The following is a 16,238-nucleotide window of genomic DNA, read 5'->3' as shown; positions in this document are numbered from 1 at the left end:
TATTAAAGGGGAACCCCGTAGGCTATTAGTGTGAGATTTTTTAATAAATATCACACTACGTAGGTAAGGTAGGTAGGGAACATTCCCGTCCCCCTATCCCCTTCCCCTTCCCCAGAAAAGCTGACCGTCTAGAAATGAATGGGAATCGTGGCTTTTTGATCGCTTTCAACGCTTTTCCTGCTCTGCTCCCTAATTCCTGCCTGCGCTGCATCGCAAGGGCTATCCTATCCGTCCCCTTGTGGTTTTGTGGCCATAGACATTAGTTAGGGTGTTCCTGCTTGTGCAGTCCGTTTGCCCCCCATCGTCAAGTGCATCGTTCCGAACTTCTCGTTAGCCGATCTGAGGTTGTTCAGATAAAGTCGGCCGAGTACGAGAAGCCGCGGAATTCCTCTTGCATTGCCTGAGATAAGACTATGGTATTGTGTTAGCTTAGGTCCTGTGGCTTTTTCAGGTGGTGTTATAAACTTACCAGACTGGACAGGCGTTAGTACTGGAGTCACACTGGTGAACTCGGAATCGAAATTGCTCGTGTCTGTAGCACTTGTAATCTGAGGCTGGAAGGGCGGTTGAATCCTCTTGTGGTAGACATCATCCCAGTTGATGTTTCTGAAGAAGGGCTGGCTCATGATTTCTTGGGCATCAGTTGGTCCGCTTCCAAGACGCTGGTCAGGCTCTCTCGTGAGCAGCTTTTGAAGGATTGAAACGGAATCGCGCGGCATGTGAATAGGGTATAATGGCTCATCCGCAAGAATTGCGTCGTAGATTTCGTCTTCGTCTTCACCGCGGAAGGGAGATTGTTGGAGGAGCATTTGATAGATAAGAACACCAAATGCCCACCAATCAACAGCGCGCCCATATTTCTTGTCCAGCAAGATCTTAAAGAGTTAGTTGGTGTTTATAATGGGGCTAAAAATTAAGACTTACCTCGGGAGCCATGAATTCCGGAGTACCACAGAAAGTGCTTGTCGTAGAACCAAAATACATCTCTTCTTTGCAAAGACCATAATCCGCAATCTTGATGTGGCCATCTAGCGTCAAGAGAATGTTGTCCAACTTCAGATCACGGTATATAACGCCATTTTCATGGAAATACTTTAATGCTAGACAAACCTCAGCAGCATAGAACCTGAAGGAATTAGCATCAGGCCGGCCAGGGGAAGCAATTAGGCAACTTACTGTGCACGTTTTGTACCAAATTGACCCCGCTGAATATGTAACATAAGATCACCACCACTGATATACTCCATGACGAAGTAGACTCTAGTCTCTGTCTGGAAACAGGCATGTAGACTGAGCAAGAATGGATGCCGCTCCTTGTTCGCAATTAAGAATACTCGCTTTTCGGACCGGGTGCTCTCAACCTCATCATTCTCGATAATGAACTCTTTCTTTAGAACTTTGATGGCATACAGCTGCTTCGATTGTTTTGTTTCCGCAAGCATGACCTTACCAAAGTTACCTTTGCCGAGAACAGCTAGGAAATTGAAATGGTCCAAGCCAATACGACGGCCAGTTCCTGGTTCGTTGGCTGCGGGTGCAGCCTTTTGAGGGACCACAGCAGCCGATACAGAAGGCGGTGCTGGCTCTGATATTGGTGCTTGAGCTAGAGTTGGCCCAGGTGCATTGTAATACGCAGCGGTCGGGGTTTGTTGCTGCTGCATTGGCTGCTGCTGAGGTTGCTGGGCTTGCTGAGGCTGCTGTGGTGGATAACCGCCAATATTAACATACGCTGCTGGGTTGTAGGCTGGGTGCGAGGGGGCCTGGGGTTTAGGAGGTGCGCCATAATCTTCGGGATGGGCACCAAGTTGACCTGAGGGGCTATAGCCACCAGAAGACATCCCGCCAGTATAGTCAGTCGAGGCACGCTGGTACGGATCTCGTTGAGAAGATGTTCGCTGCCCAGACATCGCGGCACTAGCAGCAGCCATCGCCGATGAAGAGGACGACCGATCAGCACCGGGCGGCCTTTGAGGTGACGTTTGACCCTGGGAATACATTGTCTTTGCTGCCTCCGTGGCTTGGGGGGACGATGCCGGCAAGCTTCCAAAGGAGTTGATCCTATCCGGGGCGACTTGCTGAGCACCAGAGTCAGTAAGCTGGCCTTGCTCTGGGGTCCTGCCAGACTGTGGTCGTAAAGTACGGCCACTCATTGTGGGTTGAGCTGTCTGTCGTCGCTTTTGATTTCGGATACCGTCAAGAATCACATTAGCAACGGCCATCGACATGCCGCAGAAATCTGGGACAAGGTGCACACATTGGGCGTGACAAGTAAGACTGCATTCTACACAGCGTTAGCCAGATCATCCATCTCGTCCGAACAACGTCAAACATACCAGAACATTTGCGACAATTCTTCTTGCCAAAAGGCAAGATATAACCACAATGGCAGCACCAATTCGCACTCATATTCGAAAACTTCTCGAAACGATGAGGAATACGATGATTGATCTTCTCCTCGTCAGGATCCGTCTCGGCGTTGGACTTGCTTATGCATTTCGTGACAACACTTGAATAGCACTTAGTATGGCAAGTATATTTGCAGTCCTCGCACTGCATGCCAGCAGAGTACTTGAGGAAATCGCCACACAAGGCACAACGCATGATGTTGTAGAACTGTTGCTGCACGAATTTGTGTCCGTACATCTCATGAACCTCCTCCTTGCGTTGTCGTATAGCTCCTTTTCTGTTAAGTCCAACATCGAAGGGTCTGCGGTCTTTGGCTTGCTTGGTAAAGCTTATGGTTAGATGTACGGCACCAGTGGGCTCAAGGGCAAACCACGCGTCAATAGGCTGAGGAGCTACTACAGCATTAGGAGCTCCCATCATAGGATTTGGCCCACCGCCTCCGGAACTTTGTGGAGGGGCGCCATATTGAGGCTGCGTAGGGTTCATATTAAACTGAGGGGGTGGCATGCCTGGCATACCACCACCACCACCATCCGCCATTCGATCCGCAGAAACCCAGCCAGAACTATTGATCTCGGCCTCGATTTTCTTGCGCCGCATCTCTTCAACGATATCGGATAATCTGATCCACAAGAGACCAATGGGCAGAGGGTGGTCGCTGGGCTTATCGTAGACAGTAAGCTCGATCTCGTTCGCCTTCTCCACATTTATATTGTGAAATTCGTTGTCCCATCTATCAGTCCGGGACGTCTTTGTGCGTGCCACAACGTTGTCTTCAACCTTGAGAGCAACGAACGTTTCCGGGCCCCGGGCAAACCGGCCGGTCGTAGCATGATCAACATCCTTGACAGCGTGTACCCGTACCGTGAGAAGTCCTGTTAAAGGTTTTCGCATATTTGGTGTATTTATGCTGTCGTCTAGGAAAAACACAGTTTATTATCGCTGTCTGGAAAGGAGTATCAAGCCAAAACTTACCATCTGGGGCATCTGCTGTACTCTCCATATCAATATGAAGATCCTCGTACCGTTTGAGCGCTTGCTTGAGAAGTTGGATTTTCTGATTGCTCTCAACTCTCCGGCCTGCAGCATCTGCTCGACTCTTTCTATCCCCCTCCATCTGGTACAACTGGACCATTTTCTCGATACCCTTGAGATATTGCTTTTCGACATTGAGTTTGAATTCGAGTTGTGACAGCATAAGCTGGATCCGAGGGCCCAAATGGGGAGTATCGTATTTGATGAGATCTGCATTTTATACTTAGCACGGCCAAACACACATATCAACCACGCAACTAACCAAGCTTTGTAAAATTCGGACGTGATTTTGGCATGCCAGTGCCAGGCCCCGGCGGGGCGTAGGGATGTCTAGGAGGCATCATATCACCATGTCCCCCAACCTGCTGGTAGTCTTGCTGGCCATAGCCGCCTCTATCTCCACCGGCTTCCATATAACCACCTCTTGAGTCTTTTGGAGGCGGCGCAGGCGGGGCATCTCTGTCGTTCCGGAGTCCAGTACTGTGAGGTCTACCTTGGCCTCCACCGCCTGAGCCGCCAGAGCCGCCAGATCCCATACTCATGTTGTCCACGCCTTGTCCCAACCGGCGCATCTGTAGTTCTTGCATCCGTTCTTCCAGATACTGGATGTTCCGGCGGCCCTCGCGCATCTGGGTGTCTATCCTGGCCCTGACCTGCTCATTCTGTGTCTGCTGCCTCATCTGGTTGGCGGCATTGAGCAGAGCCCGCTCGCGCTCGATCTTCTTGTAGACCGAGCTGAGGGCGTCGTCGTCATTATTCATGATTGCGGAGGTGGGCGCGCGACTCTTCACGGCGCGCCGCGCAATAGGGGATTATTGCTGTTGCTGTCGGTGTTATGAGGAAACACCAAAGGGGTCGTGTGGGTTCGGTGTATTTAGGAGTATATAAGAGTATTTAGGCGTAGGTGGAGGTGGAGTTGGAGGTGTAAATAGCGTCGTGGTCGTCTGTCCGTCACCTAGATAGCGAGCCTGGGAGCTGGAAGAAGTGGGGTTGTCGACGGCTGATTGTTTCGTTTTCAGTTAGAGATCTGGGAGATTGGGATTGGCGCGGGAGCACCAGGTGCGAGAATGGAGAATGGAGATTGCAGTAGAGAACGGTCCCTTCGCTATGAGCCCGCGATCAACACACGAAATGCAGATGTCGCGCGGTGGGGGAAGATCCCTCGTGCTGTGTTTCGAGCTATTGTTGGTATATTTCTGATTTTGCGCCCACACGCGAGCGGGGAGGAGAGGAGGGGGATATTCTTCAGGAGCAAGCTGAGCTGTTTGTTCTGCTGCTGCTTGCTGGGCTGGGCGTAAGATAATAATCCGTGCTTAGCCACCCTAGCAAACCCGCCTTTGAACGGTTACCTGGGCAGGACTTCGTACATGTACATGGGCTTTGCAACTGCGAGATGCCCGAGCATGAACGAGAGACCGCGGAGGAGCTGGGAACTTGCGCAATGAGGCGCAGGGTTGCGGTTTGGAGTGGTGGAGTGGTGAAGCTGTGGAGTGGTGGTGGAGTTTCGAGTTGCCCAACACGCAGACAAAGACGAGTGAGTATATTGAGCCTGGGCTTGAGAAAAGATTCAAAGGACCGAGGGAGCAGGATAGCAGGATAGCAGTATCAACATGGGGTTACCCGGTACAAATAGCCTTTGGATTCTTGTCTTTGGTGATTCCACATTCCAGCAACCCATTTACTTCACTCGATCGGCAAAACATTGATTGCATAATAACATGGGAAGACAAGTACAGGTACTTCGCACAGGTATAGATAGGCACAAGTAAAAGCTAGCATGAATGCTATTGTATTACGAAGTACACTATCAAGTTAAGTCCCTGACTCTCCATTGTCCCCGCCATCAGGGATCCCGTTTTTTGTTTACTTTTCGGTTCTTGTATGTACTAGGACTTCGCTGACTTGTGCTACTTTGTATTTACTGGATGTTCCCCTCACCACATTGTGCGAGAATCTCCCGATATGTAAGAGCGATTACATAGGGGGTTCCGTCATCCGGCCAGGGGTCAAATTCCTTATCATGCACAATACGATAACTTGATATCAAAAACAAAAACTTGTACTCTGTATATTCACTTCAAAATTCACACAGACTTCCGTTGATGTTTCATTATATCAAAAGGGGCGTCGTGCATGATGGGGATACCTGGTACTTGGTACTTAGTACTTCAGGACTTCATCAGGACTTCAGGACTTCATTCACGACTTCGCAGGTCGAAAAGCAGGGGCGCCCAAGTCCTTCAGCCACACACGAACAAGGTAGCCTCATCTTGAAATTGAAGAATGGAAAACGTCGTTAGTCTATATATCTACATCACCGCTAACATCTTACGATGTGTACTGGCTCTTTAGCAGCTTCGCAATCGTCGTCAGCTGGATATTGCTAGTTCCCTCATAAATAGCCCCGATCTTGCTGTCTCTCCACATCTTCTCCGCAATGCCCTCTCTCACGAATCCCATGCCTCCCATCCATTCAATAGCCAGGCCGCTGACCCGGCCAGCAACTTGGGATGCATAGAGCTTAGCCATGGCAGCATCCTGGACAAAGTTCTCACCCGCCTCCTTCTTTCGGGCGGCGTTGTAAACCAGTGCTCGGGCCGCTGCAATTTCCGTATAGGACTGCGCAATCTGGTGCTGCATGCCCTGGAAATCGCCCACCAATTGGCCGAATTGCTTTCGGTCATTCCAAACATATCTAGATCAAATAATGTTAGCATGTTTGCCATTGCAGAGACCAACTTAATCGTGCTAAGACTTACTTGGCGGCGTTCTCGAAGGCACCAAGTGCAAGTCCAGTCATTTGGGCTGCGATGCCGATTCGTCCCTCATTCAGCAGTGAGATGGCATATTTATAGCCCTGTCCCTCCACGCCGAGCAGATTCTCCTTGGGGATTTCCACATCGTCGAAGTTGAGAACACACGTGCTGCTAGCCTTGATGCCGAGCTTCTTCTCCTTCTTGGCGATTGAGAATCCCTTCGTGCCCTTCTCGACGATGAACGCGGTAATGCCCTTGTAGCCCTTGCTAACGTCTAGGTTCGCAAACACAATGAAGAAGTCTGCCTCCATAGAATTGGTAATCCACATCTTGCTTCCGGAGATCTTATATCCCGAATCGGTTTTAGTAGCCTTGGTAGCAAGGGCGAAAGCATCGGATCCCGAGATTGGCTCGGAAAGACAGAAAGAGCCTGTACTATCAGCAACGCGTCCATAACGCTGCTAGACAAGATCACCTACCAACTGTGTTTGTAGCAAGTCGTGGCAACCACTTCTTCTTCAACTCGGCACTACCATAATTCAACACCGCCGTATTGACCAGCGTATTATGCACATCGACCATAACACTGACACTAGGGTCTACTCTAGCCAGCTCCTCAATGCCCACAATAGCAGCCGTGAAGTTCATCCCGGCGCCGCCGTACTCCTCAGGAATCTCGACGCCCATGAGTCCCTGCTCGAATAGTTGCTCAACAACGGTGGGATCCATAGCCTCATTCTCATCCATCTCTCGGACCTTTGGCGCTATGACCTCGTTTGCGAATTTGGACACCGAATCTGCCATTGCCGTTTCTATCTCGGACAGGTGCGTGATGGGCGTGGGCGGGATTTCCGTAATGTCAACAGGGTCATTTCGTCGGCAGGTGGTTGTGGATAAGGGTCTCGCACTGGATTGATTAGGATCGTAAGCTTATAAGACCCTATACGTGGGATGTTGGCGAAGGACTTACTGGTGGTATATTCTGCTGGGACGAGCAGTTCTCAAAGCAGGGCGAGCTGTCGAAGCTGCCCTTTGGGCCACTGGCCGCAATGCTTTCACAATGGATGCCATGATCGCGTTGTTGGGTTGTGGAATGGAGAAGAGGATTATAATGGAGACCCCGAGATGTTAAGAGACGAGGATGGAAAGTTTTGATCAAGGTTTAACCAAAATTCCCCAGATATGCAGGTCACATAGCGGTCTGCACGCCTTGAACTCTCGCTCGTCCCTCCCTCCCTTCACACATGATCATGAGCCGTTGCAAACCGGAGTTTTGGTTGCGGACCGAGCCTCGGCAGAAGTTCCGGTTTCGGTCACCATTCCTTGTACCAGCAACGGTCTTGCGACTTCAAAATGGTACTTTATCCAAGTAATAATATAGAGTTCATGGGTTATAATATAGTATGGGAGCTGGATATCTCCGATTGCGGAGCCTCGCTGATTTAATGCAGCAGATATCAGTATCTGCACGATATATTTCGTTGATTGTCACATGCCATTTAAGCTAGAAATCTGACATGAAAGGGCTGGCAACTCTACCTTTACCTAGAACATAACCCAAAGGGTTTAAATGTTGTGAATATTTAGGTATAGTTGAAACGTTTAAGAGTACGTCATCGTTAAAGGAGCTTTTCCCGTCTAACATTTTTAACCGCGAGGAATCATTCACTTAATATAGGAGGGTGCAAGATCTTATAACCTAATTAATTTAGTAAGTCTCCCTCATCTCTATCAAATTATTATAGCCCCGTACTCCTTTTATAGACAGATTTTAATTATAGATATCAATGCACGCCGCACGCTGACAAGCATTAAACAGGGCCAACCCCTCCCTCGGGACACCAAAACCACGACCCATGTAAGACGACCGTAACATATAGAAAATGCCTCCAGAGTTTAGACTCTTCAGAAGATGTCTACTCGGCCCTCTTCCTAGGATTGGGCAGGCAGAACCAGCAGATCAACATAACGCCAAACAGTCCAATGGCAATAGGATGCAACACAAAAGTACCCACAGCCTGAGCTAAGATACCAGTTGTAAATGGAGCAACAGCACCGCCAGAGCTTCCAAATGCACTAATAACGCTCAAACTACTGACTTGTTCCTTCCGTCCGATTGCTCTGGAGAAAACAATAGTTGCGCAGGGGAAGACCGGTCCGAGCAATAATCCAACAATAGCCACAGCCACGGCGTTTCCAATGACGTTAGGAACTAGCCATACGAGCAATTCGAAGACTGCAGCTCCAACAACAACGACGTAGACGAAAACCTTCTCTCCTATTTTCTGGGCCGGATGAGAGAGTAGGAATCGTCCGAGCGTGATACCTGCCCAGAACCCAGCGGTTACATATCCAACAGTAGCAGGGTTTCCGTGACGAGCATTGATAAGGAAAGAAATCACCCATCCAGAAATAGACACTTCAGCTCCTTGGTATGCGAAGACAAACATTGCGCCCAGAATGACGGTCTTCGATTTAAGCGCTGTTGATAGGCTGGCGAACTGTCCTGGCGGCTTGATTTGAGAAGCTGAGGCATCCTGGCCGGTAGCAATAGCTGGTGCCAAGGGCGTGCGAAGCGGCTGGCCAGATTCTGCTTCATAGTGCCAGAATGACCAACCTGCGAATCCAAGGTTGGCGACCGCTATGCCTAAGGGAATTAGGTAGAATCGAGTCCATATGAGGACACCAGGACTAATCATGGCAGTTGCTATAAGAGGTCCCACCGTCCCACCAATCTAGTGTTGTCAGCGAGTGTTCAAAGGCAAGTAAAATCGAATTGTCTACTGAAATAAATAAGACATAGATGGGCGTAGCCCGGATAAGATGAATAGAAAAGATCTTCTCGGCATGGCCCGGAATATATTTTGAAAGATCACTTGAAAGCGGCCAAGTTTGTGTCATGTAATTGATACGACAGGACCATACACACGCAAAGACTGAAGGAGAAATAATTCATAATTCGACCTACCCCATAAGTGCCATGCATTATACCTAGCATGCCCGTTCCATTCTGCAAGTTAGCTGCAAAGACTTGTCCCATAGCCAAAGTGAATGCCATGCCTAGTCCCAGCAAGAAGAATGCTGCGACAATGGCAGGGAAGGGTGGCGAGCAAGCGATCATTATATATCCACAAGTGATGAGAGTTTGTGCAATCATAAGCGTTTTAGCTCTGCCTATGCGAGCACGAATAGCATCAACAAAAAAAGCAGCCAAGATAAATCCGGCAGCATTTGTGACGAAAATAAGCGATACAATGGCATAGCCAATATTATAATGTCTGACAAATGTCAGCAGCTTCACTCAGTTTGGGGAGACAAAAAAATTACTTTTCCATATAAGGAATCAGCGCACCGGGGGCCGAATCGTTCAGCCCATTTCCAAACTGCATCATGCAGACAGCGAGCATTCTGTATCTATTCATGGGTGGGTTGGAGAAACTCTGCACGACATCCACGCCTTCGAATTCATGTTCTGGACTTGGAGGCCTGCTCATCTCAGGGTCGTTGAGGAGCCTAGGGGACTGTGTGCCCGTTGGAGGAGTAGCCCCCGGGTCAGAAGGGCTGCTACGCTTCTGTCCCCACTGAAGATTATCAAGTTCCAAAACATCTATCGGATAAGGAGCCGAATGGTACACTCGTGGGAGCACATTTTTTGGGGCCGCTGGTATTGCGTGTTGTTCCGTTTTTGGCTGGGAAGAGTCCACATCAATAAACGCACCGAAAGCTTGAGAAGACATTTTTGCTGAAATCGCCACACGGGAATCCGGAGAGTTGAGAACGCTACAATGGGGAAGTGGGAATAAATCAATCAAATAGAAAGGGAAACCCTCACGATAAGAGACGTGAAGCCCCAACTGAGGAGGGCTCAGGCTGTGAAATATAAAGGAATACTACAGTAGTGGATTGTGAAAAAAAAAGTCGGATCTGGTGACAATATAACTTATAAATATATGATAAATATTGGGGGAAAAGACCAAGTCGGGAAAACTCCGGGACTAAACAGCGGACCGATAAGAAGGAGGGGGCGATTATGTAACTTTCGTATAGAAATACAGTAGCGCTCACAGAGGAGCAGAAGACGCGTTCCAGAGTCCAGAGTCCAGACCAGCCGGGAATAATAGCTGATTGTTGGCAATGCGTGGTATGCAGCCATTGATCCACCGTGGCTGCTTTGAAATCACTGTAGAAGTGTGATCTCGCCCACATCGGATGCACGAAGTACTTTGTACTAGAGCATTTTATTATTTATATCATTCGTCGGGTAACCTTCCTCTCGGCGTCTGTCGGAAATACTTTTTCCCTAGTGTCCGCAACTTTTGTGGAAATTCTGAATGCTTGTAGAACCATCTTCAATTCTCGGTTTGGAAAGGACCAGTATTTGCGCTCTTGTTCAGGACTTACGACGATTCAGTAGTTGCTTTGCAAACCCTTTCGCCACCCATCCCAGTTTACCTGCTAAACGCAGAGCCATGGGCCGTCCAAAGCGGAATGTCATCGCCGCGGCCGATGAGACGTCTACACCGCCTTCAAGCTTGACCAATACTCAATCGATTGCCCGTGTCGTCAAGGCGGAAGGAAACAGCCTTTATACCTGCTCTCTCCCAAACGATAAGACGGTCCTCGTGGAACTCCCGTCACGATTTCGCAACGCGATCTGGATGAAGCGGGGCGGATATGTTCTGGTCGATACCAAAGATGCTGATATAAGGCAAAACAAGATCGGCGGCGAGATCATAAACGTCGTCCGTGACGAGCATAAATGGCGAAAGCAACCGTACTGGTAAGCATCATATCTTAGTAGCAATCCAAGATGCCTTCGCTGAACAGAATTGGAACCAGGCCCAAGGAATATCCGAAGACCGCTGTATATGTCGACTCGGATGAGGAGGAATCCACAGTTGGCAAGATGCCCCCGTCTGACGATTCAGAAGATGAATGATCAAGGATCAGTTGGTTGGACAGTTATATCGATTTCTTACTCGCAGCGCCCTCCCCTTTAGCATGCACAAAGTCCTTGCGTGTTCCCCACCAGATGCTCGCAACAGTGACGGATAGCATGCCGACAACAACCATAGAGCTAGCATCAGTACTCGGATAGACATTCCAGGCCCATTCCTGAGCTGCCCACAGGATGTATTGGAGGATTGGGTGCATGCCGCTTCGCCAGAGGAGGAAGGGCGTTGCCAATGCTATATAGGCATAGAATTGGTAGTGCAACGAGCGCGCAAAAAGCATGCCGATGGCATTGGCGGTCAAGATCGTCGTCAATATGTAATTCGGGCTTATCCGAATAGAAATGGCATGTTGCATGTTCTCCAGTGGTGCTTCCAACCTCAAGGCATTGGCGATAAGCTCGGTCACTGGCTTCTCAGCAGGCTTTAACCATCTCGTCGTAATGAAGAGCACCAAAGTGCTAATGTGCCCAACTAACAACGCAACCGAGAATTCCTTGCTTAGGAAGGTTTCCTCACCCACAAATCTCCAATTGACAGTCCACTTGAACAAAAAGAGTCTCGAGAGCTCAAACGCTCTTCCTAAATAACCAAGTAAATATTTTGAGAACGGATATGCAAGTATGATTTGGATCTGGAGCATCAGCCATGCCTGCTTGACGCTGGCCTGGACACCTCTGACTAGGAAGTGCATTACCCCAATTGCCGGAAGAGCAAGTAGTAACGACATCTTGATACCCAATCCCCAGCTGTATGTCAAACTCCCAAGTGTCCACATCCGGCGCTGGAAAGCATAAATGGCGACCCAGAGGAAGAAAACCGCGAAACAATCGTTGAATAGGCGTAGAATGAAAATGCTATGAAGGCGTTTCGAAAGGATGAGCAAGGGGAATATATAAAGGGGTGCCTGTACACAGATAATGAAGCTATTAGTAAACTGTCACCTATTAAGCAGTAGTTGTGCCCGGAAGCATAAATAACTACCTTTGCCCTCCTATAACACGCCATAACCACAGCAATCGTAGCCAGATAGAGGACACCAAAAATGCGCTGCGCAAGTAGGATATCCCTTCCTTTACTTGTAATATGATACAATGCCCAGTAAATATACACATGTGCAGCAGGGTACACCAGCGGTCCTGTGCCGCCTTTGATCTTGGTGTAATCGCGTTCCCCATGGATATACTGCTCGATTTGCTCCATATATGCCTTCCAATCAATCTCGGTATCTATGAAATACTGTATTAAGATGCTATAAAAGGCTCAGACTAAGTGGCGACTTACATGCAACCTTGGAAATAATCAAACTGCACAGCAGCGCGTCAAGGAGTAGGAGAAGGGGGGCGCCATATTTCGACAGCGGATGAGCGCCCAGCGCGAAATCCTTCAGTCGGCGAAGGACAACAACATGTCGCGGAGTTTCATTTTCTCTAGACATTATTATTATTCTTTGCGTTGCTTGGAGGGTGCAGTTGAGAGAATGGGACAGCGGTGGAAGGACAGAGTAGGAATTAAGATTGGAATTGGAGCTCTGGACTTGAAGCTCCCCCGAGACAGGGCAATGCGGACGGGCTTCGGCAGGAGGTTGCACAGCAGGCGAGACAGCTCTTCACGTTGTTGTCTTACACGCACTCCTCCGCATCGTCCAAACCCCCTACAATTACAACTAAGGGGTTCGTATATACGTACAAAGGGCATAATGTTTTCTTTACGAACTTTCCCGGCTCGAAAAGCAGCCACATCACTCAGCGTACGATGTGTGACACTCTCCCCTCGAGCCTTCACTACTGCCCGGAATACCAAAGTCTCTATCACAAATTCAACATTGCCTCTCCGACGCACTTCCTTTCTTCATCATTCCAGATTACTACCGTTACAATCTTCGCGCAGTTATGCGGCTAAATCCTCCGCCGACGGCCTAATCGAGGAAATCCAAGACCAATACGCAACCGCACGCGACGAATTCGAGATAGCGACTGAAGAAACAGAAAAGAAATCTCTATATGCGGAAGGTGACCGAGCCGCGGCAAGGGAGGAGCTGGATAAATTAAAGGCGATGTATGATTCTGCGTTGATGGGGGAAAATGCGGAGGAGATACGTGGGAGGATTGGACACAGGATCAGGGAGTTGGATCAGGCGGTGCAAGCATTAGAGAAGGCTGGAACGGAAGATTAGATGGGGTATGATATGTATGATATTGGATATATGCCATGGTATAAGGGCTTAAAGATAGCATTGAAGGCATTTGTATGATGAGGATTATTTGGACTCTCTTTGAGGTTGGAACATTTGAAATGTTGTCTATTTGCGTATGCAATACGGCATAAACTTTATATACCCATCAGAAATCTATAGTCTATATGTACCTTCTATACCAGATATTCTAGCACTTTCTATTTCTTTCCCTGCTTGAAATTCTCATAGCCTTCTGCGGCCACCTTAACAACGTCTGTCTTCCCAGCCACGATATCTTTGACGGTAGCCAATATCGATGAGAAGTCCTCAAATACTGTAAATGGGACATTTTCCCTCGCACAGTAGGTGACCAAGTCTATAACATCAACCTATTAGCAAGTGTTTACTCCATTAGGGGTTTCAGGAGGACTTACCACGTCCTTGCTTTGCGAATAGCAAGTCTGTTTCCTTAGCAGCAGACAGATCCGAGACTCCATCTCCAGCGTAGAACATGACGGGTCGGACGCTCTCCGGTAGCTGTGCGTATTTTCGGATCTCAATTGACTTGTCATGTCCGAAATGGCTATTTTCTCAATGTCAGCGCTTTCTTTTATATGTTTCACAAGAAAACCCACCTATCGTCATGGAAGACAATATTCCATCCTCCCTCTTCATTGATGCTCTTCTCGCCCCTAGGTGTAACATCATTGCTCACAATCTGGATATCCTCGGCTTCCTTCCCCAGGAAATTGACCAACAGGGCTCTAATGATTGGCGCCATTCCGCTGCTCAGGACCACCACAGGGACATTATTCTCTCGGCACCAGGTATAGAATTCCTTGAAGTAAGGGTCTAATGTGACGTTTTCCAGCAAATATTTGATGCACTCGTCGTAAGGTGTCTTAACGCTGTCAAGCATTCCTTGGAAGGAGCTGCGGAACGACTCCTTATCAGCCAACACTGCGGCGTTTGACTCCTTCCGTAACCTTTCTCCATATCCAAGGTTGTCTGTTAGGAAGTCATTGGAATCTTGCAGAGTGATCGTCCCATCGAAGTCGCTGAAGAATATGAATTTGGGATTCGTCTTCATCCCGTCGAGGAGAGTTGGGGAGGCTGACATATTGAAGGATTGAGTGGGTGGTTGTGGTAGGTGGTGGATGTATGTATCTGGACAAGCTGTTAGAGTTGTTTACTTTAATAAATACGTCTTCAGAACTAGACTATCTACCATGGGTATATATGCATAAGTGGGGGAAGGCCAAGGACAATAATTGTTAGAGATATTATTTACCGGGAAGTGGCAATCGTACCGATTCAATGCAAAAGAGGGAAGGAATATGAATAGAGAAGAAAAATAACTCGCGCCCGTATACTTTCAATCGAAAAGATCTCTAATAATAATTTCCCAATTCTATTCCTAGGAGCTTAAAGGAAAAACGACTGAAGTGATGGTGGGGTAGAAAATGTATTTGCAGTACACACGCAAGGCCACACCCCACCAACGCGGTGAAGGCCAAGCCGGCAAGACATCATTTCGCACGGGGAGTCGGAGATAAAGTGTCCAACCTCACAAAAGCTTCAACGGCAGTTGGCCAACATCAACGTCCACATCGACGTCCAGAAGAGCGGCCATGAAGCCACTGGCCCGAGTCGTCCCAAGGCTCTTCCTCGACTCAATTCCATTCTCTACGTCTACAACTCCAAGAACACTCCGAATATTATCGTCACACCGAGCTCCCTTCCGCCCATCAATATCAACCTGCCTACAATGTAGAATCCGTACTCAAATGCAGATACGGCGGTATGCCGATTTGCCCAACCAAACATCAAACCCTCCACCGCCTCCTCCTCCAAGAGCTCAAACTCAGGAAACACCTTCTACATCCCAATCCAAATCCAATCCGCCAGAAGAAGACCCATCCGATCTCCCCTCCGCAGAAGACGGCCGGCGAAGCGCGCTCACAAAACGCTTCTCCCACGTTATGGACCACCTGCAAGGCAACCTCTTCATAGCCTCCCAACGCATCAATGACCTAACGGGCTACTCGGGCATCGAAGCCCTAAAATCCAAGATCACCGCCCTCGAAAAGCAATTACAAGAGGCGCAGGAATCCGTCCGGTCTTCGCGCATTGTGTACAAGACCACCATAGCAGACAGGGCATCAACGCAGCGTGAAGTAACCGGATTGCTGGCGCGGAAGGATACATGGACGCCTGTGGACCTGGAGCGCTTCACGGCGCTGTATCGCATGGATCATAGCAATGAACAGGCGGTGCAGGAGGCTGCTACGAGGTTGGCGGATGCGGAGAGGGAGGCGGAACATGCGGCGAGTAAGCTCAGTAGTAGTATTCTTAGTCGGTACCATGAGGAGCAGATTTGGAGTGATAAAATTAGGAGGATGAGTACTTGGGGCACTTGGGGGCTTATGGGGGTTAATGTGCTGTTGTTCTTGGTGTTCCAGTTTGGGTTTGAGCCCTGGAGACGGAGGAGGTTGGTCCATGGGTTCGAGGAGAAGGTTAGGCAGGCTTTGGACCAGGAGAAATTGGCCAATGCCGAGAGGCGCGATGCTGAAAGGCAAGCGGAGGTACCATTAGATGGGATCGTTGCCTCGGGTGTACAAAGGTTGGAGGAGGAGCTGGGAAATACAGATATAGCCCGGAATGAACTTGGGCAGCCGGGCATAGATGTGTCGGACGAAGCAGCTGCTCTCGACGTGGCAGAATTGCATGTGCCCAGGTCTGCGATGAGATTTACGAAACCAGAGACCTGGAAGGCCACGGCGCAAGATCTCGTCAGTGAACGAATTGTGCAGATGCGGAAACGAGATATCACGATTATTGCACTAGAAGGCGCTGCTACGGGAGCGACTATTGTTGCTATTATTGCCACTCTACTTCGCCCATCGTAGGCGA

General features: G+C 48.9%; 8 protein-coding genes across 8 annotated transcripts; 3 read left to right on the top strand and 5 right to left on the bottom strand.

Annotated features, from left to right (window-relative positions):
- Nucleotides 1–349: 349 nt before the first annotated feature.
- On the bottom strand, nucleotides 350–4,202 carry BP5553_04306 (Protein kinase C; the record flags this gene model as incomplete). Its single annotated transcript, XM_032012929.1, has 7 exons — nucleotides 350–411; nucleotides 470–875; nucleotides 925–1,126; nucleotides 1,177–2,281; nucleotides 2,334–3,323; nucleotides 3,382–3,651; nucleotides 3,704–4,202. 7 exons carry the CDS (start codon nucleotides 4,200–4,202, stop codon nucleotides 350–352), a joined length of 3,534 nt encoding a protein of 1,177 aa, XP_031872622.1.
- A 1,567-nt stretch (nucleotides 4,203–5,769) lies between these two features.
- On the bottom strand, nucleotides 5,770–7,268 carry BP5553_04305 (putative acyl-CoA dehydrogenase short-branched chain; the record flags this gene model as incomplete). Its single annotated transcript, XM_032012928.1, has 4 exons — nucleotides 5,770–6,136; nucleotides 6,201–6,627; nucleotides 6,677–7,104; nucleotides 7,168–7,268. 4 exons carry the CDS (start codon nucleotides 7,266–7,268, stop codon nucleotides 5,770–5,772), a joined length of 1,323 nt encoding a protein of 440 aa, XP_031872621.1.
- Nucleotides 7,269–8,113: 845 nt separating this feature from the next.
- BP5553_04304 (MFS general substrate transporter) lies at nucleotides 8,114–9,934 on the bottom strand (the record flags this gene model as incomplete). Its single annotated transcript, XM_032012927.1, has 3 exons — nucleotides 8,114–8,932; nucleotides 9,166–9,475; nucleotides 9,525–9,934. 3 exons carry the CDS (start codon nucleotides 9,932–9,934, stop codon nucleotides 8,114–8,116), a joined length of 1,539 nt encoding a protein of 512 aa, XP_031872620.1.
- A 732-nt stretch (nucleotides 9,935–10,666) lies between these two features.
- On the top strand, nucleotides 10,667–11,136 carry BP5553_04303 (putative eukaryotic translation initiation factor eIF1a-like protein; the record flags this gene model as incomplete). Its single annotated transcript, XM_032012926.1, has 2 exons — nucleotides 10,667–10,977; nucleotides 11,037–11,136. 2 exons carry the CDS (start codon nucleotides 10,667–10,669, stop codon nucleotides 11,134–11,136), a joined length of 411 nt encoding a protein of 136 aa, XP_031872619.1.
- Nucleotides 11,137–11,159: 23 nt separating this feature from the next.
- BP5553_04302 (uncharacterized protein) lies at nucleotides 11,160–12,587 on the bottom strand (the record flags this gene model as incomplete). Its single annotated transcript, XM_032012925.1, has 3 exons — nucleotides 11,160–12,056; nucleotides 12,134–12,378; nucleotides 12,434–12,587. The coding sequence occupies 3 exons, from the start codon at nucleotides 12,585–12,587 to the stop codon at nucleotides 11,160–11,162; spliced, it is 1,296 nt and encodes a 431-aa protein (XP_031872618.1).
- Nucleotides 12,588–12,848: 261 nt separating this feature from the next.
- Nucleotides 12,849–13,325, top strand: BP5553_04301 (uncharacterized protein; the record flags this gene model as incomplete). Its single annotated transcript, XM_032012924.1, has 1 exon — nucleotides 12,849–13,325. One exon carries the CDS (start codon nucleotides 12,849–12,851, stop codon nucleotides 13,323–13,325), a length of 477 nt encoding a protein of 158 aa, XP_031872617.1.
- Nucleotides 13,326–13,543: 218 nt separating this feature from the next.
- Nucleotides 13,544–14,445, bottom strand: BP5553_04300 (Uncharacterized protein; the record flags this gene model as incomplete). Its single annotated transcript, XM_032012923.1, has 3 exons — nucleotides 13,544–13,701; nucleotides 13,760–13,908; nucleotides 13,961–14,445. The coding sequence occupies 3 exons, from the start codon at nucleotides 14,443–14,445 to the stop codon at nucleotides 13,544–13,546; spliced, it is 792 nt and encodes a 263-aa protein (XP_031872616.1).
- Nucleotides 14,446–15,112: 667 nt separating this feature from the next.
- On the top strand, nucleotides 15,113–16,234 carry BP5553_04299 (Sensitive to high expression protein 9; the record flags this gene model as incomplete). Its single annotated transcript, XM_032012922.1, has 1 exon — nucleotides 15,113–16,234. One exon carries the CDS (start codon nucleotides 15,113–15,115, stop codon nucleotides 16,232–16,234), a length of 1,122 nt encoding a protein of 373 aa, XP_031872615.1.
- Between the last annotated feature and the right edge of the window lie 4 nt (nucleotides 16,235–16,238).

The sequence above is a fragment of the Venustampulla echinocandica genome (genome assembly GCF_003357145.1).
Source record: "Venustampulla echinocandica strain BP 5553 chromosome Unknown scaffold_1, whole genome shotgun sequence".
In the NCBI taxonomy this organism is placed as follows: domain Eukaryota; kingdom Fungi; phylum Ascomycota; class Leotiomycetes; order Helotiales; family Pleuroascaceae; genus Venustampulla; species Venustampulla echinocandica.
The sequence above is the reverse complement of the archived record's forward strand: the minus strand, read 5'-3'. Positions and strand labels throughout refer to the sequence as shown.